The 25171-nt window shown below is 50.7% G+C and overlaps 2 protein-coding genes and 1 long non-coding RNA gene across 3 annotated transcripts; 1 reads left to right on the top strand and 2 right to left on the bottom strand.

Moving 5' to 3' along the window:
• Positions 1–4027: 4027 nt before the first annotated feature.
• LOC130263577 (tubulin alpha-8 chain) lies at positions 4028–13769 on the bottom strand. Its single transcript, XM_056511171.1, has 5 exons — positions 13670–13769; positions 9194–9416; positions 6830–6978; positions 4849–5529; positions 4028–4533 (listed from the first exon to the last, which is right to left on the bottom strand). Exons 1-5 carry the CDS (start codon positions 13670–13672, stop codon positions 4240–4242), a joined length of 1350 nt encoding a protein of 449 aa, XP_056367146.1. The 5' UTR covers positions 13673–13769; the 3' UTR covers positions 4028–4239.
• An 87-nt stretch (positions 13770–13856) lies between these two features.
• LOC130263579 (uncharacterized) lies at positions 13857–17825 on the top strand. The gene is made up of 3 exons (XR_008842356.1): positions 13857–14068; positions 14641–14785; positions 16113–17825. It is a non-coding gene; the product is annotated as an uncharacterized LOC130263579 (long non-coding RNA).
• Positions 17826–22073: 4248 nt separating this feature from the next.
• RABIF (RAB interacting factor) lies at positions 22074–24740 on the bottom strand. Its single transcript, XM_056511170.1, has 2 exons — positions 24527–24740; positions 22074–24459 (listed from the first exon to the last, which is right to left on the bottom strand). Exons 1-2 carry the CDS (start codon positions 24710–24712, stop codon positions 24211–24213), a joined length of 435 nt encoding a protein of 144 aa, XP_056367145.1. The 5' UTR covers positions 24713–24740; the 3' UTR covers positions 22074–24210.
• Positions 24741–25171: the final 431 nt, after the last annotated feature.

The following is a 25171-nucleotide window of genomic DNA, read 5'->3' as shown; positions in this document are numbered from 1 at the left end:
TAGAGTTCAAAAGAAAATGCTGTTTTATTTGAAGCAATTCCTTATAAACATGACAAAACAGACAAGATCAGGAGTCACCTAATTCAGTATCTTTTTTCTGACAGAAGACTCTGTTTTCCCAGCCACAGCAGCTCACAGCTCCTATCCAGGATATGGCATGTCCACATTTAGTACCAGACTAATTTTTCTTCCTAAACTTTTAAGTGACTTTTAATGACTTCAAAGGTACTATTGTGATGGTGCTGAGGCCCTGGCATAGGCTACCTAGAGAAGCTGTGGCTGCCCCATCTCTGAAGTGTCCATGGCCAGGTTGGACAGGGCTTTAACAACCTGGAATAGTGGAAGGTGTCCCTGTCCATGGCAGAGGGTAGAGTGAGATGAGCTTTAAGGTCCCTTCCAACCCAACCCATTCTGTGATGGAAAAAAACCTGCAAAATAATTGAAAACTGCAGTTGCTACAAAAGTTCAGCAAGGCCAGTGAGAAAGCCACTGCACTGAAATAGCTCAGCACTATAAATAGTGACCACAGCAGCTTTGTTTCTGTGCAGTGTCTCCTACACACAGGAAATATGGCCTGCTGCAGAGGCAGCCAGGTTCATCTGGCAGAGCAGAGGCACTGGAGCCAAGGCCAAGGGCACAGGGCTGCAGCTCTCCAGCTCTCTGCTGTTCCAGTGCTCACAGGGACTGCACTGCAAAGCACAGTCAGCACAGAACCATGCCAGCCTCATCTCAGGGAACCTGCCAGAGTGGAGCAGCACTGCAGTGCCAGCAGGCCTGGGACAAAACAACCAAAAATTGTGTAAACATGCTCCTGTAAGTGTGCATAAAGTAATGGAATGAGTGATTGGGTGAATGTTACCTATTTGACAGAATTTTAAGTTTCTGGGACACAAAATTTTTTTCTGATACTACTTGAGATCAGTTTATCTGTAGGAAGAAGGTAGAGGCATGTGTAGCTGTGGGCTTATGTTACCTCTGCTGCCTCATCCAATTACACTGTGGCATGCTTACTATAGAAATTAAAAATGTACATAATTATATATAATACAGATATTAGCACATTAAAGGGGATTCAGATTGCTTTTTCAGAGAGCAGAGTGGGTGGAAATCAAATTCTGCTGCATTGCATTCTCCTGGAACAGCACCAGAACCATCCTAGAACAGATCTTACAGATAACACCAGAATTTACAACAAAGTTCACAGTGACCGCCATGGCTCCAACTCACTTCCTCCTCCTCCTCCACCTCATGACTCACACAACTTATTCTGTCAGGTGAGAGCTATTAATTGCCAATCTCAATACTGGAGAAAGCTGTGTCACCACACAGGTAAAGATATATTTAGTTACCACCAGATAATGCCTGCACCTCTGCCAGTGCAAACAGGCACGTGACTGTGCAAAGCACAAGTATGGGCATTTCTTATCAAGGAAAACACCACCTAAAGTACAGAATTAGAGAAAGCCTTTCAGAGTGCAAAGCAAGCAATTTCCATAAAGTGACAGCTAACATCAACCTCTGCAAGTTTCAGAAGTTCACACTTTTACACTCAAATTTTAACTCAGTGCAAGATCTCTACATTTCAGGAAGTGGATGAGCCACACTTGTTAATTCAACCATAGAGTCAGTAATTAGAACATGTTTAAGGATTTCTGCAGCTCACTGAAGCAAGAGCAGTTTCAGCAGGATTTTCCTGCTGTAATTATCTTGGCTTCATATCTGAGAAAAACCCTATCTTATCTTAGCTCAGCATGCACATGCCTACACAGAGAGCAGCTGCCCACTAGCTAAAGCAACAGGGTTTCTTAATACTAATATGATGAAGTTTCAAGTATGATGTAGGCTGAAAATGCATGATGTGTTTTCAGCATGGCTCCCACGGCTACCAGGTGACAGAGTATCTCTTGTGAAACCTTCCACCCATCATGTTGCAGATTACATCTTCTCTAAGTAACATTACATGTTGCTTTTAAAAATTAAGAGCAATGCTTCTCTTCTAATGCCTACAGAGAATGAGATTCCCAGGTTTCAGAGATCAGCATTCCACATGCACAAGGATTTTACCTGGCTGCTGAGTGCCTGGCACAGCCTCATCACTGTGCATGCCTGGATAAAACAAACACACCTGAGCCAATTCCTACCACAGAGGAAGTGGCCTCAATACAAGTTATCCACCAGTGCAGTAAAAACCAGACACTATTTGCAGGAGGGAGTAGGCCAGGCTTCAATGAAATCAAATTCCTCACAGAAAAGCCAAATCATTGCTATAAGATCCCACTAAAGGCCAGCTCAGAAACCCACAACTCCAACAGAATTAACTCCCAAAGGAATTATGGTGCTGCACTTGTGGCACAGAGCCTTCTCCATGATCTTCTGGCAATACAGGATCTTTGGGATGAAAACCTGACACCTGCATGGCATCAAACAGCCCTGTGCATATTTCTCTCTGGGCACTGCCATCCCATTAAAACCTGAATGCTTGCTGACAGAGTTGTTCTGACTGGAATAAATGTGTCTGTCCCTCAGCCCCACCAAACACATTTGCTTAATCAACCGTAAGCAGGAAAATATGTTAATCAACAGGACCTCAAATTCATGACAGTTTTGTCTACCCTGGAACATAAAATCACAAGGAAAAACAAATGAGAAACTCACTGAAACACTGGCCACACTTAGCTGTGCTGGATGGCAGGAGGTGCGATTGCCACACATCCTGCACACCAGCAGGACTGTCTGTCTGAAACCATTGAGGTGATAAAAACACTACAGCTGTTCTCTCCCCACCTTTGTAAAATTGGTAACTTCCAGCTCTGAGAATTTCAAATCAGATTGACTCAACACAATGGCTAAAAAAGCACAGAGTGATCCTGGACAAGAGGAGCCAAAGCAATTCCTGGTCAGCTCTCACAGACCAGGTTGTTCAGGGACCTTCCATCAACAGCAGCACCCTGTTACTCCAAATTACAGGTGACACCCACACCTATAACAAGTCCTGCCAACAGGGACCAGGAAAAGGGCCCCACTATGTGAGGGGATGTCAGATACTGCAGCATTACCTGAGTACTGAAGCTTCCATGCAGAAGGGAATTCAGGAATCTCACATACTCCAGCTGAGACTCCTGCCAAGCAGGTGTGCACATCTACAACTAACAGGTTTCAAGGCTTGGCCTGAATCACATTCTGCTATTAAATCAGAAGGAACATGAGTAAGTTTGAAATCAGATGGGGAAAATTCTACAGCCCAAATCTCATCATAGAGTCAGACTTTGGTATCCTGTAATCACATTCAGTATGCAATCATCATCATAAGATTTAACTATTCCACCTTTGGCATTGCTGTGGTGAGATTCTTCAGTCATCCAGCTCTGTAACAGTGAAATTATTTGGTTTGTGGTTCACTGTGTGCCCAGGCCCTCACTCAGTCCATGCAGCAGAAGGTTTCAGACAGAAGCTGTTCACATCTGAAGATAAACCTGATTAGCCAACCCTCTCCTGTTTCATCAGCTTACACAGAAGGATGGCAGTATTCATATTGGAACCCATGGAATAATTAATTCTTCAAAAGATTTAGTTTTGGGGAAAATTAAGGTGTTTAACTGTGGCCAGTTAACCCATAGATTTTTCTCCAGACAGTAAGAGGAAAAGTCTAACTGTAGAAAGCTGCAGGTAAGGACTTCAGTTCCTTCTGTGGGAGGGCACAGCAACACAAGCAAGCACTGCTCAGGTTCTGGCTACAGTGGCAGGTTCATCATGCTATGGCACAGCCTTCCTGGGCATCTCCTCCCATCCAGGTTACTGCATCTGAGTTACTGGCCCTTGCTAAGTCTAAGAACAGGAGATAACTAACTCAAACAGCCTTTAGTTTTGAAGGTCTTGCATCTTTTATGGGTAACACGGCTCCTTCTGCCTCTTGTGACACCAGCTCTAGAGCCTTGGAAAAAATATACCTAACACCATCCAGCTCATTGTAATCTCACATTCTGGGCACTAATAGCTCTTCAAAAAGCAATACCTTAAGGACAAGAACTGATTGAACTATAGCATGGTTATTTTATTCAGGTACCTTCCTCAAAGGAATTCCATCTCTTGGACTGCTGACTGCATGTAGTTGATGAGTGTACATAGTGTTTGGACACTACCAAAGTTCTTGATTAAAGAAATTTATTCCAATCAGTTGACATGATTTACATTGCTACTAAAGAGGCAGTAAAATGGCAGACTTGCAATTCACTGTTGGATTTAATATTCTTCACCTTCATCTTCTCCATCCACCGAGTCTGTGCCCACTTCTTCATAATCTTTCTCAAGTGCAGCCAAATCTTCCCGAGCCTCTGAGAACTCCCCCTCCTCCATCCCTTCTCCAACATACCAGTGAACAAAGGCACGTTTGGCATACATCAGGTCAAACTTGTGGTCCAGGCGAGCCCAGGCCTCGGCAATGGCCGTGGTATTGCTCAGCATGCAGACTGCCCGCTGGACTTTGGCCAGGTCACCCCCAGGAACCACTGTGGGGGGCTGGTAATTGATGCCAACCTACAGGAGATGTGGAAGAGACCATGAGTTTGCTGTGTTTGACAATGGCAATAATCAAAGTCATGCAACAGTAGTTGATTAAAATGTGTCACAAAACAGCTCTGCATGAGAACCTAAATCTCCACATCTCAGAATACAAACTAGGTACCCAACAGGGCAGCTCAGAACAAGTACACTCCATACACCCAGGACACTGAATGAGAAGGCTGAGGAACCATGCTGACTTGCCTTAAACCCAGTAGGACAGCTCAGAACAAGTACACCCCATACACCCAGGAGAGTGAATGAGAAGGCTGAGGAACCATGCTGACTTGCCTTAAACCCAGTAGGACACCAGTCCACGAACTGGATGGTGCGCTTGGTCTTGATGGCGGCGATGGCGGCGTTGACGTCCTTGGGCACCACGTCCCCGCGGTACAGCATGCAGCACGCCATGTACTTGCCGTGCCGCGGGTCGCACTTCACCATCTGGTTGGAGGGCTCGAAGCAGGCGTTGGTGATCTCTGCCACAGAGAGCTGCTCGTGGTAAGCCTTCTCTGCAGAGATGATGGGGGAGTACGTCACCAGCGGGAAGTGGATACGGGGGTAAGGCACCAGGTTAGTCTGGAACTCGGTAAGATCCACGTTTAGGGCACCATCGAACCTAAGGGAAGCAGTAATGGAGGACACTATCTGACCAATGAGGCGATTGAGGTTGGTGTAGGTCGGGCGTTCAATGTCCAGGTTCCTACGGCAAATGTCATAAATGGCCTCATTGTCAACCATGAAGGCACAGTCAGAGTGCTCCAGCGTGGTGTGGGTGGTCAGGATGGAGTTGTAGGGCTCCACCACAGCTGTTGAGACCTGGGGCGCAGGGTAGATGGCGAATTCCAGCTTGGATTTCTTCCCATAGTCGACCGAGAGGCGCTCCATCAGCAGAGAGGTGAAACCGGATCCAGTCCCTCCCCCAAAGCTGTGGAAAATCAGGAAGCCCTGCAAGCCAGTGCACTGATCTGACTGAAAGAGAAAATACAGGTGTTCAAGACATTGTGTGCATTAAGAATCTCCAGTCAAGCTCAAGAAAGACAGCTCTGAATTCTGACACATACCAACTGTTCAAGCTTCAGAAATAAAGAATTTATCCACCAAGAGTCAAGAAGGTACCTCATGAAAAAACAGTATTCTTGGCTGGTTTAAGCCTCCTACATACTGGTGACCACTTGAAATTGCTACCTTAAAATTCCTTCTACCAATTCTCAGCTAAAGCCATTAACAACAAGCTTGAAAAGCAGGAATATTCAAAGACCCACACACTATCCCTTAGTTCCTTGGTATTCTCTATCTGCACAAAAAAGGAGCAATCCCCCATCCCAGAGCTACTGCTCTAATGCTGTATGAGTGCCAAGTGTGTATCTCTGCTCAGGGAAGTGAGCTGTCACAGGCTATTAGAGTGCCAGTCCCATTCACTCTGCTCAGAAGACAAAACTTGACAGCCCTTTCCTCACAAGGAGGTGCCACATGATGCTCAGCTCCCAGGATTAACAGGGACTGCCAACAGCTTGTACAAAGAAATTACGACTTTTTCAGGTCAAAGTACAGCCTGCTGCAAACTTATCGTGGCTTTAATTAGAGATTGTGGCAGTCAACTGTAGAGAATAACTCCAGTTGTGATCTGCAAAAGGTGAACCTTACACTAAGACTCACATGGCATTCTGTATCAGAGCAAATAGGATTTGTGCAATAAGAATTTCTACCTTTGTGACACAGATTGGGCAATGGACATGCTTGGCAGCCCTCAACAGGGAACCTGAACCTCCTAAACTGCCACCTTTGTAAGTTTGCCACATGACTGAAGTATTGGGGAGGCTGAAACATCCCAACTTACTGAGATTTATTCCTTTTCTGTTATTACCATAAAACTAATGCAGATATCATAACAGCAGGAAATGCAAACAGTAGTCTAAACCCCAGAGGCAAGCACTCTTATTTAAACTTCCTTGAAAGAGCCACAGCCAGAGACCAATCCTTCTCCAGCAGGAACTCTGCAAATCATAATTTTTGGTTCTGGCTTTCTGAACATGAAGCTATATATTAAGTTTTAGGTGCCTCATCAGCATTTAAGGCCACTTGAAAGCCATATCTGAGAGGAAAAATCCAGCCATTCTCAGTTGGCTAAGAATAAAACCAGATGCAGACTAAGTCCATAGATCCTCATATCACAAAGAAATTAAAGCACAGTTTATAGGGCTATGTATTTGATAACTTCATTTCCAAATCCTGTAAAACAGATGTTTCAGAGCCTTCAGTGAAGTCTTACCAGCTTCCTGATACGCTCCAGAACTAGATCAATTATCTCTTTCCCAACTGTGTAGTGACCTCGAGCATAGTTATTTGCAGCATCTTCTTTACCAGATATCAGCTGCTCAGGATGAAAGAGCTGCCGGTATGTCCCATTCCTAACTTCATCTGGGGAGAGACAGGACATATATTATTACATAATATAAAAATATTTGTAAGTAAATTTTCTATATAGACCACCTTTTTCAAACTTCTGAGGGTGTCCAGAATAATAAGTACTTAAACTTTTAGAGAAAAAAATGTAACTACCTATCAGAAGGTAACTTCCTACAGCCTAAATGCTGAATAACTAAGAAAAAAATCAAGTTACTGCTTAAGAAACTGTTCTATTTTACACCAAAGTTCAGAATTTTGACCTGTCAGAGCAATTTAAAACTGGTCTATAACAACAGAACCATTCTTCCAATTTAAAACAACTTAAGGCTCATTTTGCAGCTCAGTAGCTGAAATATCACTTTTCCCCTTCACTTCCCAAACCCTCCAGGATGCCTGTGTGGGCAGGCAGAGCCAACACTGCTTGCATGTTCTTTCTCTTCACTATACTTTCTGCCAAAGGTAGAGAAGGGTTCAAAAGGAACAGGAGATGCTCCTGGACAGTTCTGCAATTATCTAAACATGGAGCTACAAGCTGCAGCACACACAGCTGTGTTAAAGCAGCTGTGCAGATGCACACAGCATCCCCCAGCAGTTCCACATTTGGAGGCTGATTTAGAGACACTAGGCTCCCAGAAATATGCACTTACACCTAGCAGGCTAAAGCTCTGTCCTACCAGACAGGTACAAAGCCACTCAGCAGAGCTTTGTCTCTGGTTTAGCTCAAGCCACTCCAGTTGTGTGCTATCTGGAAGGACAGAAATCCCTGTGCTGCACAGCTGCTGCATGCACAAAGATGGTTTTTCATAAATTCAGTGCACAGGTACTTGCTGCATGAGTGGGGAGGCTCATGAGCCCTGCCCAGGAAACTGGAGCAGTGATTTTCACATTAGCCAAGGGGGAATAACAAAGGGCAGCTATCTCCCAAAAAGGCATATGATGTAACCTTTAACAAAAAGCCCTAACTTTGAGCATTACCAACCTTGCCCATCTCCCCACACTACACCTGCATCACCAACAACACTTACTACTTCTTGGCATTTGTTCCAAGACTCATCAGCTCCTCTGCCCTGTTTTGCCACCTGCTCTCCCCCATCTCATTTCTCAGCCGTTCCTGGGTGCTCAGAGCCACCACCTGGCCAGCAGCAGAGGAGACAAGAGCCACAGGGCTCAAAAAAGCACAAAGCCAGGCCTGCAACAGCTCCTGGGAATATTAGTGTACGCCAAGGGTGCCTGGGCTCATTTTGAAGTCATAGCCCAGCACTCCCACCCTTATGTAGCCTCACAGCCTTCTGCTCCCCTGAGAGGTTCACTCTGCTGTGTTAGCAACAAGAAGGGGTCTGGTGTGTTACACTCAACAGCAGTTACAGGAGAGCTTTGGTACAGAGGAGTAGCCTGAGCATATCCACACATTTCCCCAACTCTGTACTGCAGAAAGATAAAACACAGCAACTTCATAAGCACAGGCAACACACACCTCTGCTATAAGAGTCCCAAATCACTACTTGAGACAAAATGGCCAAAAACCAGCTCCAGAAGAATTACTTCTGGCACACACTGGTGAGAGGAAAACCAGGATTTCTGACACAAGGGATGAAGGTCTTGTGAAACCAGGGGCTCACATTGAGCTGACAGTGCATCTACTGTCCCAGGATGGAGGATTGGTTAGTGGCTGATGCATGGGATCACACCTGAACACCAAGAGCCAGTGCTGCCAGAGCTTGAAGCAGAACTCATTTTCAGGAGCAGATTATTTCTCAAAGATAAGGCAATGGGAAGCTGAAACCCGTGTTCAGAAGTCCCCCAATTTAGGCCAGCTATGGGGACTCATTTCTGCAAGCACTGTTCAGCTTACACAGATTGCTTTGGGAAACCACAGGAATCATTCCTGTGTACAATAAGGAATCTCCCTAATGGTATATATTGTGTCTCTTAAGGAGGTTCTACTAATTGCAGCACACATTATGCCATACTGTTCCATAGTGAAAACATGAAGCATGTTCATGAGACCCATCTAACTGCACAGCCTGGCAGAAGGTAATGCTGAAATTCTTGGCACATTTGCCAGTCTCATTGAACACAAAGCCAAGTATTTTCCATCACTAGAAAGGTGTGGGCAAGCTTTACACACTCAAATTTTAAAACCCCAAGGTGTTTTTCAGGACTAGGGGGATGGATCCCTCAGGCAAAGCCGTGGCAATGCTGTGCAGCGCCTCGCACAGGTCAGTACCGATGACTGCAGGCTCCAGGTCCACGAACACGGCCCGGGGCACGTGCTTGCCCGCGCCCGTCTCGCTGAAGAAGGTGTTGAAGGAGTCGTCCCCCCCGCCGACGGTCTTGTCGCTGGGCATGTTGCCGTCGGGCTGGATGCCGTGCTCCAGGCAGTACAGCTCCCAGCACGCATTGCCGATCTGCACGCCGGCCTGCCCCACGTGGACCGAGATGCACTCGCGCTGCGGGACAGAAACGCATCGCTCAGCACAAACAGCACTGCCCTTGTTCAGCAAAGGCTCGGCACACCCGGGGACTGCCGGCCCGCTAAGCTAGTAAAACATTGGCCTTATTGTCTTGGTGTTGGGGGCATTTGGCACAAAACACAACAGAACACAAAAGCCCCTTTGAGACATCATCGACTCCACCTAGAAAAACCCTTTTGGACATTATCATTTTTACAAGCTCATTCCCCTTTGTTATTCTTCAATCAGACAGGAAGAGTCTGATCGACTCTTTCAAGTTCTTCAGCCAATTCCCCTCTTCATACCAAACGGAATATTTAGAAAAGATGGTGATCACACCCACCTCTCACTGGCCTAAACGTCCAGAACATCATCACCCAGCTCCAGGAGCACAGCCACCAGAGGCAGCAAAATCCTCCCAGGATCCAGGAGCACTTCATTTAATGTACACAAAACCAAAAACATATTCTCCTGATCCCTAGAGGAAAATTCAGTAGGAAAGGCTTTGCCTAAAAAATACTTCATGAAAGCCATGCAGAAAATAGTTCACAGTAGCAAAATTATCTGTTCCTACCCATTTATGAATTCCCAAGTTACCTGTGATGTCCAGAGCATAAACCCAGTTTCTTGAATATTGTAACACAGGACTTCAAATGGTAAAAGCCAAACCATAATAGAAACATCTCCAAACTCCTGGTCCATCTCTGGCAATTTTATATTCAACACCCAGTTTTGAATATCAGTAAAGCACATTCTAGAAGAGCCTACATAGATTTCAGTTTAATGTGACTGTTACCCAAAATTATGTTCAGACCCCATGATTGGATGAGACAATTTGGTCCCCTGGAATTCCAGGATAAGCAGGAGTACTTTCAGGCACAGGCCAGGCAGAGAATGGACAGAGAGCAGCCCTGGGGAGAAGGACATGAGAAGCTCAACGTGCCCCAGCCCTGTGCTCTGGCAGCCCAGAACCCCCCGTGTGCTGGGCTGATCCCAGCCTGGGCAGCAGGGCAGGGGGGATTCTGCCCCTGTGCCCCCTCAGCTGAGACCCCACTGCAGAGCTGCTCCAGCCCTGGGCTTCCAGCACAGGAAGGACCTGGAGCTGCTGCAGAGAGCCCAGAGGAGGCCACGGAGCTGCTCCAAGGCCTGGAGCCCTCTCTGCTCTGCAGCCAGGCTGGGAGAGCTGGGGGTGTTCTCCTGGAGAAGTGAAGGGTCCAGGGAGGCTTTAGATCCCCCCTTCCAGTGCCCAAAGGGGCTCCAAGAGAGCTGGAGAGGGACTTTGGACAAATGGAAATGGCCTTAAAATGACAGAGTATAGGGTTAGATTAGATGTTAGGATGAAATTCTTCGCTGTGAGGATGGTGAGCCTCTGGTACAGATCACTCAAAGTGTCCAAGACCAGGCTGGATGGGGCTTGAAGCAACCTGGGATAGCAGGTATATTCAGGTATATTCAGGTGTCCAGCCCACATCCTCTCTGCAAGCAGCCCTACTCAGAGCTGCTGCCACACTTCTCTCCAAAGCCATGACACCATTGCTCTCCAGGCTGAAGCACTGAGCCTGTCCAGTGCTGCCACAGCAGAGAACACACAACCAACCTGCACAGCATCAAAGAGGTGACAGGAAAATCAGCTGCAATGCCACAGAGACCAGACCATGGCAATGACTTGGGGAGCATCCCTTTAGAAGAATAGGACAGCCTGAAACTTCTCTACAGAGGAGGAGAACAACACAGACCACCAGATCAGCCTGGATCCTCACCAGTGACCTAAGCCTTGCTAGAGAAACTCCTAAGCAGCTGGGAAAGGTCACTGAAAGTGTGTAAGGATTACACCACACCACAGAGATGGAGAGTATGTGGAGCAGTTGAAGCCATTGGCTTGTTTAGCCAGGAGAGGAGGGGAGATTTGATCATGGTCTAGAGCTTCCTCACGAGAGGAGGCAGAGGGCTCTGGTGTGACAGGACTCACAGGAAGCTGTGTCAGGGAAGTTTGCCTGGATATGAGGAAAACATCCTTCCCCAGAGGATGACCAGACAATGGAACAGGCTCCTCAGGGCAGCAGTCACAACCCCAAAGCTGACAGAACTCAACACTCTCAGGCAGAGTGGCATTCTTGGGAGAGTCCTGTGCAGGGCCATGGGCTGGACTCAATGGCCCTTGTGGGTCCCTTCCAACTCTGAATGTACAGCTTGGCAACACAGCCACAGACCAGGTGCTACAGGTGCCACATTAAACCATGGCATGTTTACTTGGACAAAATACAAAGTCCAACACATTGGGCAATGACTCCCTGCACCAGTACAAACAGCAGTAACTGAGAGGCAAAGATCTGCTGCAAAGATCCTGGAGGCTCCCACAGAAACCAGCCTGAATGTCCCACAGGGACTGTCACTGTCAGTAGGGCAAGCCATGTGCCAGGGAACAAAAGTGGCCAGCACAGGAGAAGGCCTCCCTCTGCTCTGCAAGTGGCACCAGGTCAGATCCTCAGAGGTGGATGCAAGGCCCAGGTTTGTGTCAGGAAAAGCCTCCCCAGTGGAATGGTGTGGCTCTGGAACAGGTCACTAGAGAAGTGGGAGGGGATCTCTATTCTTGGAGGTTTTCAAAACTTGGCTGGACAAGGTCAGTCACAAAGCCTGGCCTGGTGCTACTGTGAGATCTGCTTTTTGAGTTCCTTCAACTGCTTTCCTACAACTCTGCTGAGGACTTTTAAGTAGTATGTGGTTACTTAATGAAACAAATCTTTGTCACAAAGTAACAGATTCTCTGATTTTTTTGCACTGCATGTCCTTTTCACAGCACCAAGAATAAGGCTCAGATTTTATTCCAAAAGCATCAGTTCCAAGTTGGAAAGGCAAGAGAACTGTCACACTCATAACTTGAGGCCTTCACACATAACTGATGAGAGCTTCAGAATAAGGATTAAATGCATACAGACAGCACTGGTAAATGCTGTATTCAAGCCACTACAGAATCCTTTTACTTACCTAACACTAAATGCTTTCCCCACACTTATATATATTACTTGCAAGCACACAAAATTTCAGGCAGAATTTCTCCAGCTCTGTCTCTGTCTCCTTTCCCTACAGGATGTGCTCCAGCTGAGGGGCACTGGGCTGTCCTGTCACTGCCCTTCCAGCAGGTGCAGACTCAGCCCCTTGCTGCCCTCACCACTGGGCTGCAGCCCCCCAGCTCCTCCACAGCACGGCTGGATCAGGCTCCAGGACCTCTGCACTCCCCAGCACGGTGCTCAAGGTCCAGCTGCACCTGCTGCTGAGGCTGGTGGAAAGCCAAGCTTCCTGAGAATGGCTGTGCAGCTCAGACCAAGCTCACCAGCACACCACATGGAGGAACACTGTTTCCCTGCGATGGGACTCCAGGGAACCTGCATCCTTTGCAGAGGCCAGGGACTGTAGTCATACTCTTGATTTGACTTTACTTGAAAACTGTGGTAATAAACAGCCCTCAAGGGAAGGGTAAGAGCAAGGACCTCATCACATCCCACCAATACTCTTGTTACAATCATTTTCAGCTCAACAAGTATTTCCAACACGTTCACAAGCCTACAATAGCAGTCTTGCTACATCTGTAAACCATGTAACCTTCTGACAATATCCATGTAACCTTCTGACAATATCTTCTCAGAGATGTAGGAAGAACCACGTCTGGTTCAGTCCCCATCCCAGACTCCAGCTGTGCTGCCCAGCTCAGCACCTGAACCCTGTCCTGTGGAGCATCGCAGCCTCGTCACGCCTTCCAGATTACCCTTCAAGGTGACTCAATTTACCGGGTCATTCTTGCCAGCCAGTCTCACAAAGCCCTTGAGGAGCCCTCCCCATCAGCCCAACCCCGGCGCTCCGGGGCAGGACGGGGCAGCGGCACCTCGGTAACACGGTGGGCCGGGCTCCGGCCCCGGCCCCGCCCGGAGCTGCCCCGGCCGCTCTCCCGCGCTGTGCGGGCACGGCGCCCGCGGCCCGCAGGGACAGGCGGCCCCGAGACGGAGCTGCAGCCCCAGAGCCCGCCGGGGCTGAGGTCCCGTAGGCCGCCATGTTCTCGAGGAGCCCGCCACCATTTTGGGACGAGACGGCGGGAAGGACAGGGCGCGGGACGAGACGCGGCTGGGGGCGGCGAGACCCACTGCCCACCCCGGCCCAGCGGGGCCGGCCCGCCGCCAATCCCATCCCCTGCTTCCCCCTGCAACGCTGGAATGTCCCCAGGCTGCCCCTCACCAGCGGGCCCTCATCCCACTCACCATGGTTAGGAGCGCCGGGACAGACGGGCAACGTGTCTGGGCAGCACCGCAACAGCAGCCGCCCTCACCGGGCTCACTTTATATAGAGCGAGGGGCGGGGCGCTCGGCTCCCTGCGCTGTGCTCATTGGCGTGGCGTGCGCTCATCGATGTGCTATTGGATAACAGAAATGTCAGTCAGCGCCCTGGGAGAACCATTGGCTGGTTCGTAACGAGGGGCGGGGAGGGGGCGCGGTTGATTCTTCCCGCCAACGAAGACCGGCGCCTCCCTCCGCAGGCTCCGCTTCAGGCCGGGATCGCTGTCCGGGCCGGGATCATCGTTCCGGGCCGGGATCATCGTCCACGCACATTTCCCAGCACTCAGATGGGCAAGGGCAGCTTGCTGCCTGCATTTCAGCCAGGTACTGACTGAGCTACCAGCTCCTCCTCATCCCCAGCTCACGGGACACCCACCTGGCTGCGGGGATTGATGAGAGCATGTGTATGGTGGGAGTGAAACCATCCAGTGGCGCCTCTCAGGGTCAATGCTTCACCACGGCTCCTTTGTTCCAGAGCTCAGGTTCATCTCCTCCTCTCTGAGTGCAAATCCATTCACACATCCATCCTCAGGCCTGGGTACTCACCCTGCTTTTAGATCTGGTTCCTTCCAGAAGTGTAGGGCCCCTCTGAATCTCAGCAGGGAGAGACGCTCCCTTTGTGGAGGCCAAAGAACCAGCCCAGATGTCTGGACAATTCCTGCACAGCAGCATGGCAGACAGGGAAGAGGGGCCTGGCAGTGAGTTTGTGAGTTTTCCTGCTCTGGTTTAAGCTGTAGCCCATGGCCACAGCCTTACACGAGCCCATCACAGGCTGGATCATGGGGTATCTCAGCAGTGGGGGGCCCTGCTCCTCAGTGACAGGTTTTATTCTCTGGCTCTGAAAGACCCTTTCTGTCTCTAATATATTTGATTTTATTAATTATTTTAAATTTTAGATGGCAGGACCTGGGGCTGGTCCAGGACATCAGCTGGGAGCTGGTGAAGGGATGTGTCATGCTCCAGCAGCAGTAAGGAGCACATTCCAGCAGCCAGTTCCTTAACATGGATTTCACTTTGCATAAGGAGAGCTGCATAACCCAAGTGAGTGGGGATGGATCCTCTGTCCCATGGCAGCAGGACAGGGCTGTGCCAGCTGCAACCTTTATGGCCACCTGTTCATAGCTCCCTGGGTTGTTTGCCATCAAAAGTCTTCCTTAGCTACAGACAGATCTCCATCCTTTGCTTCCATTCTTCCCTCATCCCTTTTCCCAAAATGAGCACCCAGCTTCCTCTTGGTCAGATCAGATGAAACTGTACCAGAAACTCCCAGAGCTGAGTGTCAGAGGGAGGGATGGTGTGACACAGTTGAACATTCACAAACACAGTCCCTTCCCTCCCTTCCCAGTACAGAGGGATGGGATTGTTTTGGCAGCTCAGGGATCTCCTGAGGGAGAGGTGGGAAGGTACCTCCCAAACAGGGGCTGGACCTGTGCACAACATGGGGCTGTGGCCAATGAGGACCCAGGTCTGTGCTGATCCTGGGGACAGATCCCAGGAGCAGATCCCAGGGACACCCATCACATGCTGCTGTGGCAGCAGAGAGTGCTGGGCTGAGTGCTGGTGCCACTGTGCAGGCTTGGGTTCCCCTTTGCATTGCTGATGTCTCCCAGCCCCTTTGGTACTGTGGCAGAGGTGAGAGGCTGGGTTATTTCTCTGTGTTTTAATCCTGGGGTGACTGTACACATGAGGAAATCACCAAGGACAGAACACATTACACAAGAAGAGTCACCCTGGCTCAGCCTTTCACCACTGAGCTCACTTGTGGTGACCCACAGCAAGTACCTTGGGAAGTTGTGTAACATCACCACTACCCAAGGATATTCTTTCCTCACTTTCAGTGATCCCTGTAATAGAGGATTCCTGAACTACCAGCCTGTATTTTCTAAACTTTCTATCAGACCTGTGCTCTGGGGATGGGTTTTTCCATTCCCCACAGGTAGCTCAATGCCTCACCAGCAGCCAGGAAGGTACCAGAATCTCCTTTTGGGTCTGGGGTCCTGTATTGCTACAGGAACAGCTGACAGGTCTGACACCCAGCCCAGGGCTTTGGACTTTTACAGGGGCTCCCACTGCAAAGCCCTGACCTTTGGCTGGTGCAAAATATAGTGTCAGCTGTACAGAGACTGGGAAGGGACAAAGTTCCTGACATCAGAACTGTCATTAGTCTTTTGGAGAGGTGGAAGGGGAAAACAAGCAGGTTGTTCTGTTGGTTTTTTTTTTTCCTTGTAGCCTGGGAAGGGTATGACAGGTAAAGAAAACTGTTGCATAAAGCTGAGCTGGCAAGAATGAGGAAAACCAGTACTTTTTGTGCTGTGTACTGAGATTTTTGTTGGTTTAGCCTCAGCTGTGATGACCCTGTTCTACCCAGACAGGCTCATCTGGCCATTCAGGTCTGGCTGCCATGGGCTGCACTGTCACCAGTCTGCAACTGCAGGAGCAGCCAGCACCCTGTCCTTTCCTGCTGGAATGTATTGATGCAATCTAAATGCATCATGGAAACAATGGAAGACACCCAGAATGGAACACTCTCTTCACTAGACTGGTTAAATCAGAAACCACTGCAGCTCTACCTGTAGCCCTCTTCCTGCCCCATGTGCAAGGAGCAGAGGATCACCCTGGAGCAGGATGGGGTATTCAGCCCAGCAAGCCCTGCCCAGAAAAGGAGGCAAAGCCTGGTGTGGGTGGTGAGGGCAGGGCCCTGGGGAGGAGAGGGGTGTGCAGTGGAGGTGCTCCCTGCCAGCTGGGATGGAGCAGAGAGCAGCACAGCCCAGAGCACACTGCTGGGCTTTGGCTGCAGAGCAGCATGTTCATCTCTCACACGGACCTGCACATTTCCCTGGTTTCAGCCAGAGGGTGAATTTTTTTCACAGCAGCCATGAGGGGCAGAGCCTGGAGCCGTGTGGGTGGTCCAGGCTGTTCCATACCATGCACTTCACTGCCAGGGTGGGGAGGTGGAACTGAGGGACCCTCCCTTCCTGGAGAATGACATTCCCTTTCACTGGTGTGGTGAGGAAGAGCTGTTGGATAGTGTGGTTTTCCATGTAAATAAATAATGCCTTATACCTTTTGTTATTAATATTGTTGCTATTACTAGTCGTTTTCTTATCTCATTGCTGTTTCCAGTAAATTGTTCTTATCTCAACTGATTTGCATCTTTTGTGCCTCCAGATCTCAATCCTATCCCCAGAGCAGGAAGGTGGAGGGGAAGGGGAGCAGTGAGAGGCATCTGGTTTGGGGGAGTCTTGGTGGAGACACTGAATTGGGGAATATAATTTCTAAACCACAACAACCTTCTATCCCATCACACAGACCTGCACATTTTATCTCAAGTGCTGCATTGCAATGAAAGGAGCACTGAATTAATTCCTGTCCTAAATAGTCCTGATCCAGATGGGCTGGGAATCCTTAAATACAGGAGGTACAAGTGCAGAAGGCATAGCCAGAGTGGTTTGTACAAGGGAAGGCCTCCAGAACCCTGAACATGTGCAGCAGGCATATCTCTAATTAAATGATTAAACCCTGTTTATAGCTGATCCTGCCCCTGCAGGGAGTGCCCAATTAAGTGGCAGGATGTGCCTGAGTTGCCAGAGTGGAACCCTGAAGGGCTGGGCTCTGTTTTTGTTTTGTGAGGCTCCTTCCATGACAGTCAGAGCACTTGCAGCAGTGTCTGCACACAGATGAACATTTCATAAGCAACTTTAACATCAGCATTCTCTCCCTTGATCACTTGACTTTGCAACCTCACCATGCTATTAGCCTGGCTTCTTGGAGGTAATCCTTAAATAAGAGCCTGGTTTAATGACCTTAAATACATTCTCTGCTTTTAAATCTTGGATTATTTATTCATCCAACTGTTTTAATCCTGCTCCTGCAGCATGGACTTCACCTGCCCTATTTTTTTTGTTCTCTGCAAGCCCACATTGCAGGGGCTGCTCCCACCCCTGCTCACTTTAAATATTGCTTCAGCCCAGACTCTTTCAGTGGTCCTTTCCTGCCTTTCCCTGCTGTTCTGTGGTACCAAACCTCCATTTGTCAAAGCTGAAACAGCTTCTCTAGCAAGTACAGTTGTTTTTAATTTAGAATTCAAAGCCCTCTTGAGTAACTCACTGATTGGGCTGTGGCCTCTCTGTATTGGGTGCTGTGTATGTGCTGGACATCCAGAGTCTGGATGATCCCATCTGTACCAGCTCTGTCCTTCTGACCATGCAATCTGTCAGAGGTGGTGCAATGAGTGAGTGTGCACATCCTGCCTGGGTTTGGGCTGGGGCAGAGTTGCAGCTCTGCACAGCACCTTGTGGGATCTGTGCTGAAAACAGATCACCCACAGGTGTGTTCCCTTTTGGGGCCAGCATACTGGGTTTTCCAACAGAAACCCACATCCTAGCAAGGGTATGAGGAAAGGGATGGAACCACATCCTCTGGAGCAGTGCTGGCATCAAGAGGGCCTGTGGAGCTGGCAGCAGAGCCAGGCTGGGACACCTGTGGCTGCAGCAGGGATTGAGCTGAGAGGGCACAGAGCCCCCAGACTGCTGCAGCTGCACGGCTACAGCCCCACACTTGGCTATTCCTTACCAAGGGAGATCCCTCCCTCCCTCCCTCCGGAGCCTGAGGCTGCTCCAAGCACCCCTCCTCTTGCACCTGGGCTCTGTTTCCTGCATCCTGGCCTTTTTTGGTGCCAGCCCCTTGGACCTGCCATGGCCTGGCAGAGAGAACCGAGTCCTCCAAGGGAACAGGAAAGCACAAGGCAACAAGTTCTCCAAGCCAAGTCCTCATGTTCCACTGGCAGATATTCCAAATTCACCAGCGATTTTGCAACGAGCTGTGGCCTGGATGTTTGCCATGGAAGGAGCAGCATTGCAGGCAGCGTGCAGAGCCAGCTGCTGGAGGAGGGGAAGGATACCTGTGCTGACACGGCTTTGCTCATTTTCCCTTGCTCTCAGGGCATCTCTTCCAGCTGGGCCGGAACAATGGCACAGGGACTCGGGCAGAGAGCAGACGGGAGCGCTCTGCCCTGCAGGCACAGCGATGACAGCAGCTGTCTGCCTCCCCCGGGCATTCCGAGCCTCCTGACGATCAGGAACACGGAAGGGGGACAGAAGCCCAGCTGAGCACACACACACCCCCGGCTGCTTCCCCAGCGAGGAGAGGCGGGGACAGACCATCCACGGGGAATCCTCCCAGTACAGCCTGCCCCAGGGACACTGGGATCCCATCAACAAACGGATAAATGACCCTGAAAGGCCTGTGAAGGACAGACCCCGCCGGCTCTGGCTCTCTGCTTTGCCTCCTGTGCCAAAGCAGGCACAGTGCCCCTCTGCCAGGCCCAGCTGCATTTCTGGGCTCCAAACCTGCCCGCGTCTCGCCCCCGTCCAGCCCAGCCCGCACGGCTGGGAACCGTGCCCAGGAGGGAAGGGCAATGCCTCTCTCCAGTGTCTGACTGGTTCATGTCTCAGCCCCAGGAAATGGCCCTGGGATGCTCAAGGACAGATCCTCCCCCCAGGCGCTCCCACCCTGCAGCTCTCCCCGAGCACGGTGTGCAGCACTTCAAAAGCCAAACTGCAGCAACCACTGGCCATGCTCCATTCGGTTTCAGGAATGAGGCAAGAAACACTTTTTGCAGAGCTGCTTCCCCCTCTCAGAGGATGGAAGTGTTATCTCAGCAACCCTAGAATCTGCTCACTCTTCCTCAGGGATTTCACAACGGGAGCCAAGCACTCGATTTTCACTTTGTGTAAGGCTGGGTCATTTTCACTCCAAAGCACTCTCCTGTGAAAACTGCCTTCTCTCCCTGCCCCGCAGGTCACTGACTCTCACCTGGACTGCTGAGCTGCCACCTCCCCCTTTTCTCCCCTCACCATCACTGAGGGGCCCAGTTGTGCTGTTAGCAAAGCTGCACAGAGGGATCTGGCTGCCTCACAACTCAGCACTCAAGTATTTATGCTGAAATGCATAAAAGTGTTGGTTGAAAGAGAACAAAGCTTGCTTTGATAAAAGCCCTCATGTTCTCCCTGCATTTTAATGGCCAATTCCACTCATCTGCTGTGGTTTCCTTTTGTGTCCCCAAGCAGCTTCAAAATACTTGGCGTGTTTTTGGCAAAACACTTGGTGGTTTAGTATTTCTTTGATTCTGGAGTTTGGCCTGTATTAACCTGACTCTGTGGGAGGCAGAGATGTTTTCCAGGGTCCAAGGACCCTGAAGCTATTTCATCTAAATTGTTTCCTTTCCTCCTACTTATATTCCTGACAGGGAGTGTAATGTCAAATACGTAAAATAACCTTCAGGGAAATCCATAACACATTTCAGAAATCCCTGTTGCCCCAAACACCTCCCTGCACACACAGAGGTTTAGGGAATGCAGCAAGGTGAGCTGTGCAGGACAGGGAGCACCACAACCACCTCCCAGGCTAAGCTGTCCCTGCTTTCACCAACCACAACTCTGAACTCTGCTGAGCCACTGCCCTCCACAGCAGCAGGTCCCACAGACACTGTGCAGGTGTTGCAGTGATCTCACTTTTACCCCAGCTGGGTTCCTCTGTGAGGATGGGAGAGCCCTAGGACACAGCAGGGAAGCAAACAGCAAAAGTTCTCCAAGCTACTGCTTCCACATTGTCATCACTGCTCTGCTGAAGATTCTCCCAGTAAGAGGTGAGGAATCAAGGAGACCTCAGGTCTTGGCAGGCCTAGGCACCAAGGCCTTTGCTGACTTGTGGAGCTTAGGAAAGAGGAAGCCTTAAATCCCAGCCCCTGCTCCATGCACCACTTACCTGATTCAGTGAAATGTAATTAATTTAGGGAAGGAACAGTGTGACTGTGACCTCTGTGCAAGGCATGACTTGTGGCAGTTCCCCAGGACAGCTCAGCTGATCTCAGAGCCTGCAGCTGCCAAAAAGGAGGGAAAACTTTCATCCTGCCATTGCCCCTGGAGCACCTCATAGGCTGCTGCACCCAACTCTCATGTGTCAACCCAGCAGCCAAGGAAAGAAACTTTAGCTTAAGTTATCAAATTGAACATGCAAAGGGTTCAGCAGCTGCTCAAGTGGGAGGTTTGGGTGGGAATGGGAGCAGAGATGTGAAGCTACAGGAGGTGCTAAGCCCAGACCATGGCTCTGGGCTGTGAACCCATCCCAACACCAGAACCAGAGTGGAGCAAGTTCTGCTTTCAACCACCCTAAGCACATTTATGGCATACAAACACCTGACACATACAAATCAGCCATGCCTTAATCCACACCGGGCAGCAATTAGACAAAACTGTTGCTATTTCCCCCAGAACCTTGCTGGAGGGATTGGCTGGAGCAAGGGACTGTTGTTTGTTACTGTTCCCTCTCGAGGCACTGCTACATCTTAACACAGGATGGTCTCAGGAGTCAAATCTATGCAGACATTAAATAGAAGAATCCATGTTCAAATTAATTTTAAGTGACCTACACGTGGAAATAAGGGTTTCTGCACTGTCTTGGTGTTGATAGAGAAAGATGGGCTGCAAGATGAGCTTTCCCAGGTCCTATGTAAGTGCTTCCCATCCCTGAGGGTTGTCTATCCTAATTTTCTAGGAGTTATTGCAGGCACCTGGAAAACAGTTTTTCAACCTGCTGGATAAAAACCAGTGAAAGTACTTGTGAGTCTATGTGAATTTTTGTTAGCTCTCACTGACACAGGAATGGTGCAGCTTCAGCAGATCCCAAACCTGGTGAGTGTCCAGTGGAGCAGCAGCTGCTCTTCCCCCAGGCCCCATTGCTGACTGGGACACTCCTCCCCAAAGCTCCATTAACAGCACAGAGGAGCTGCCTCAGCTCAGGCTCCACACAGTGATGCTGCCTTTGCCCCACTTCCTGCCCATCCCCTGAAACTCTCAGTCACCTCTGGAACATGAACTAGCCCAGGTGCTAACTGAGAGCTGGCCTGCACACTGCCCCATGCCCTGCCCAGGTCTCTGCCATGGCACCTGCACTGCAGGGGGCTCTCATGGCCTCTCCAAGCTGCAGGAACCCAAGACCTGAGCCTGAACTGCCCCCAGGATCTCATGGCACAAAGTTTCTTCCCAAGAATTCCCATCAGACTATTAATTTATTCTTAGCATTTCAAGTCTGTGTGATCCTATTTAACATTTAAGAGTCAGCAGAAAGCACACCTGGATCCATGGAGGACTCACCTCCCCGCTCACAGCACTCTGAGCACTGTGCTGAGTGATTTCAGCTGCTGCCATTTCAGTGTGAAGGCTTTTGACCTGAGCTCTCCCACCTCTCCAGGGGTGCTCTACTGACTGGGAAAGCTGCCACCAACTCCCAGCTCCATCCCAGTGCCACCCACTACCCAGGAAACCACATGTACCATTTTTTGGAGGTCATTTACTCAGCGTGAGCCAAGCTGATTTCCACAGTCTGTTCTGCACAGTGGCACCTTCAAAATGAAGCTTGTTCAGTGCAGCACATTTAAGTAACATGGACTATAATTGGGGTATTACAGGGCAGAACACATATCCTAGGAGATAACAATCAAAATGAAAGTGTGAAATTAGTGATGAGATCCCACCATGGTTTGCCATGCCTGTGCAGAACCCAGGTGAAGCTCTCTTGTCCTTTGAGGCACATCTCCTTGATGAAACTGTGTAGTCCTTGGGCTTAGGGCTAAGAGACAGAAAGGGCAGGAGGGAAGAAGCAGTTTCCATAACAAATCTCCATCTTACACATTTAGCAAGGACACAGCACAGGATTTGTGCACAGCACAGACCACAGTTCTGCCTCTCTCCCTCCCTTGATAAATCCTGAGTGCCCACAGCAGAGGTTCCTGACAGAGTAGCCCCCAGAACAGGCCACACATTAAGGCAGAGCCTCCAAATCTTAGAAGTGCAGGTGCTCAAGCACTGCAGGAAGAAGGGACTTGTTTCTACCTCTCCTGTTGTCAGGATGCCTCTTCTGGGAGACACATCCAAGGCTGTGCCTGCCTTACAGAGCCCTGCCAGCAAAATTGTTTCATTAGAAGGGTAAGGAAAGGTTCTTCCCACTGCCTTGGGGCAGCACACCTACACCCCACCGTGAATTTGGTGGCACAAACAGGTCCATCACCCCAGCACAGTGGCAGCTGCACCCTCACAGCTGGGTCAGCACCCAAGTGCTTATGAGCAGAGGAGAGTGACACGTCCCACAGTGAGGCACAGCACAGGGACCCCAGAGCATCCCTGGAGAGCTGTTCTGTCACTCATACAGGGGTTAGCAATGGAGAATGAACTGGGCCAGGATTATCAGCAGAGATAAATGCAGGGAGAACCACAGCTGCTGCAGCCTCCTTCCATTTCTAATTAGCTTTGTGCCCAGCTTTTAAAAGGCAGAAACCAAAACTGATCATAACATCCCAGATTACTCTTTCCACCAGCTTTTACAGAAGAGAAATTCCTTCCTGACATCAGTGTTTTGACACACATACGTTCTAGACATGCTTCAGCACTGCCTGTCCAATGATTCAGATCCTTTTCAGGCTGGAATCTCTTCAACTGTGTGAAAGCTCTATGGTCTGATACATTTTCTTTGTTTGCTGCTCTATCAGCCTATACTGCCTGCACATTCTATCAGTGTTTTGTTCCCATGTACTCAGTTAATAGAACAGCACAGGTTAGTTGGAATGCCTTACACTCACTTCAGGTGCCACAACTCTCACAGGGTTTAGCTGTCAGGTGGGATGAGGTTTGGGAGAACACAAATGTTAGAGCTTGGGGCGGGGAACATTCCTTCTGAAAATCAAGAGGATTCAGCTTTAAACCCTGGAAGTGCTCTGGCTGCAGGTCAGACAGTTTCAGCTGCCACAACAACTCAGTGCAGCAGTCCTGTCCTGTCCTCTCCATTTACATGGTGCCACAGGGCCACCAGCATGAGGGACACCTCAGCCCCCTGGAGCAGCCACCAGGGAAGTGGCAGAGCAGCCAGACTGGGGCAGGTCCGGCTACGTGGTAAAAAAAAAAAAAGAAAACAAAAAAAGAAAAAAAAGGGTGAGCTGTCCCTGCAGGGTACAGGAACCCTCCCAACACCAACACCCTTCCCATGGGGGTGTGGGTGAGGAATTGCAGGCAAGCTGTGGCCATGGGCAGGCAGAGCATGGGGCAGGCAGGGCATGGGGCAGGCAAGCTGTGCTCAGTCCGGCTCTGGGCTCAGTCCGGCTCTGGGGTGACTGGCTGGGCTCAGTCCGGCTCTGGGCTCAGTCCGGCTCTGAGGTGATCGGCTGTGCTCAGTCCGGCTCTGGGCTCAGTCCGGCTCTGGGGTGACCGGCTGAGCTCAGTCCGGCTCTGGGGTGACCGGCTGCGCTCAGTCCGGCTCTGGGCTCAGTCCGGCTCTGGGCTCAGTCCGGCTCTGGGGTGACCGGCTGCGCTCAGTCCGGCTCTGGGGTGACCGGCTGCGCTCAGTCCGCAGGGCCGCGGCGCTCTCGGAGCTCTCGGGGCTCCCAGGCCGGGCCCAGCTCCCAGCCCGGGCCGGGCTCACTCGTGCGCCACGCGCTCCAGCGCCACGTAGAAGCTGTCCTTGTCGTCCAGGCAGTGCCAGCCGATGGGCCCCGCCTCGCAGTCGGCGCACACCAGGAACTTGACGTTGCCCACGTCGCGGGTGAATCCCACGTTCTCGAAGGAGAACATGTCGCGCACCAGCCAGTGCTCCCGCAGCACGTCCCCGCCGCCTCCCGCCGCCGCCGCCGCCGCCGCCGCCTTCTTCCTCATGGCGGGCAGGAGCAGCTGCGGAGACACGGGGCCGTCACCGCCCGGCCGCCACCGCCCGCCCCACCCCCGAACGCCCCGGTACCTCACGGCGGGCGAAGGTGGCGGCGCCGGGCAGCAGCACCCGGGAGCCGCAGCGCTGGCACAGCACGGCCCGCAGGTTGCGGCCCTGCGCGCACACGAGCCCGGCCGAGCCCGGCGCGGCCCCGGGGGCAGCGGGAGGCGAAGGCGGAGGCGCCGCCGGCTCCATCTCCGCGCAGGGCGCCGCCATGGCGAGGGGCGGGGCCGACGGCGTGACGTCAGGCTGTACGTAACGGTGACGTCATTGCTGTGGCCCTGCCCCGCATCCCCGGGAGTTCCGGGGGATGCTGGAACGGGCTGGGAATGGTGGAACGGGCTGGGAATGCTGGAATGGGCTGGGAATGGTGGAACGGGCTGGGAGTGCTGGGATGGAACGGGCTGGGAATGGTGGAACGGGCTGGGAGTGCTGGACTAGCACGGGCTGGGAATGCTGGAACGGGCTGGGAGTGCTGGAACGGGCTGGGAATGGTGGAACGGGCTGGGAATGCTGGAATGGGCTGGGAATGGTGGGACGGGCTGGGAGTGCTGGAACGGGCTGGGAATGCTGGGCTGGCACGGGCTGGGAATGCTGGAACGGGCTGGGAATGGTGGAACGGGCTGGGAATGGTGGGACGGGCTGGGAGTGCTGGAATGGCACGGGCTGGGATGG

This window comes from Oenanthe melanoleuca, chromosome 26, assembly GCF_029582105.1.
Source record: "Oenanthe melanoleuca isolate GR-GAL-2019-014 chromosome 26, OMel1.0, whole genome shotgun sequence".
Lineage (NCBI taxonomy): Eukaryota > Metazoa > Chordata > Aves > Passeriformes > Muscicapidae > Oenanthe > Oenanthe melanoleuca.
This window is presented reverse-complemented; position numbering and strand designations above follow the sequence as displayed.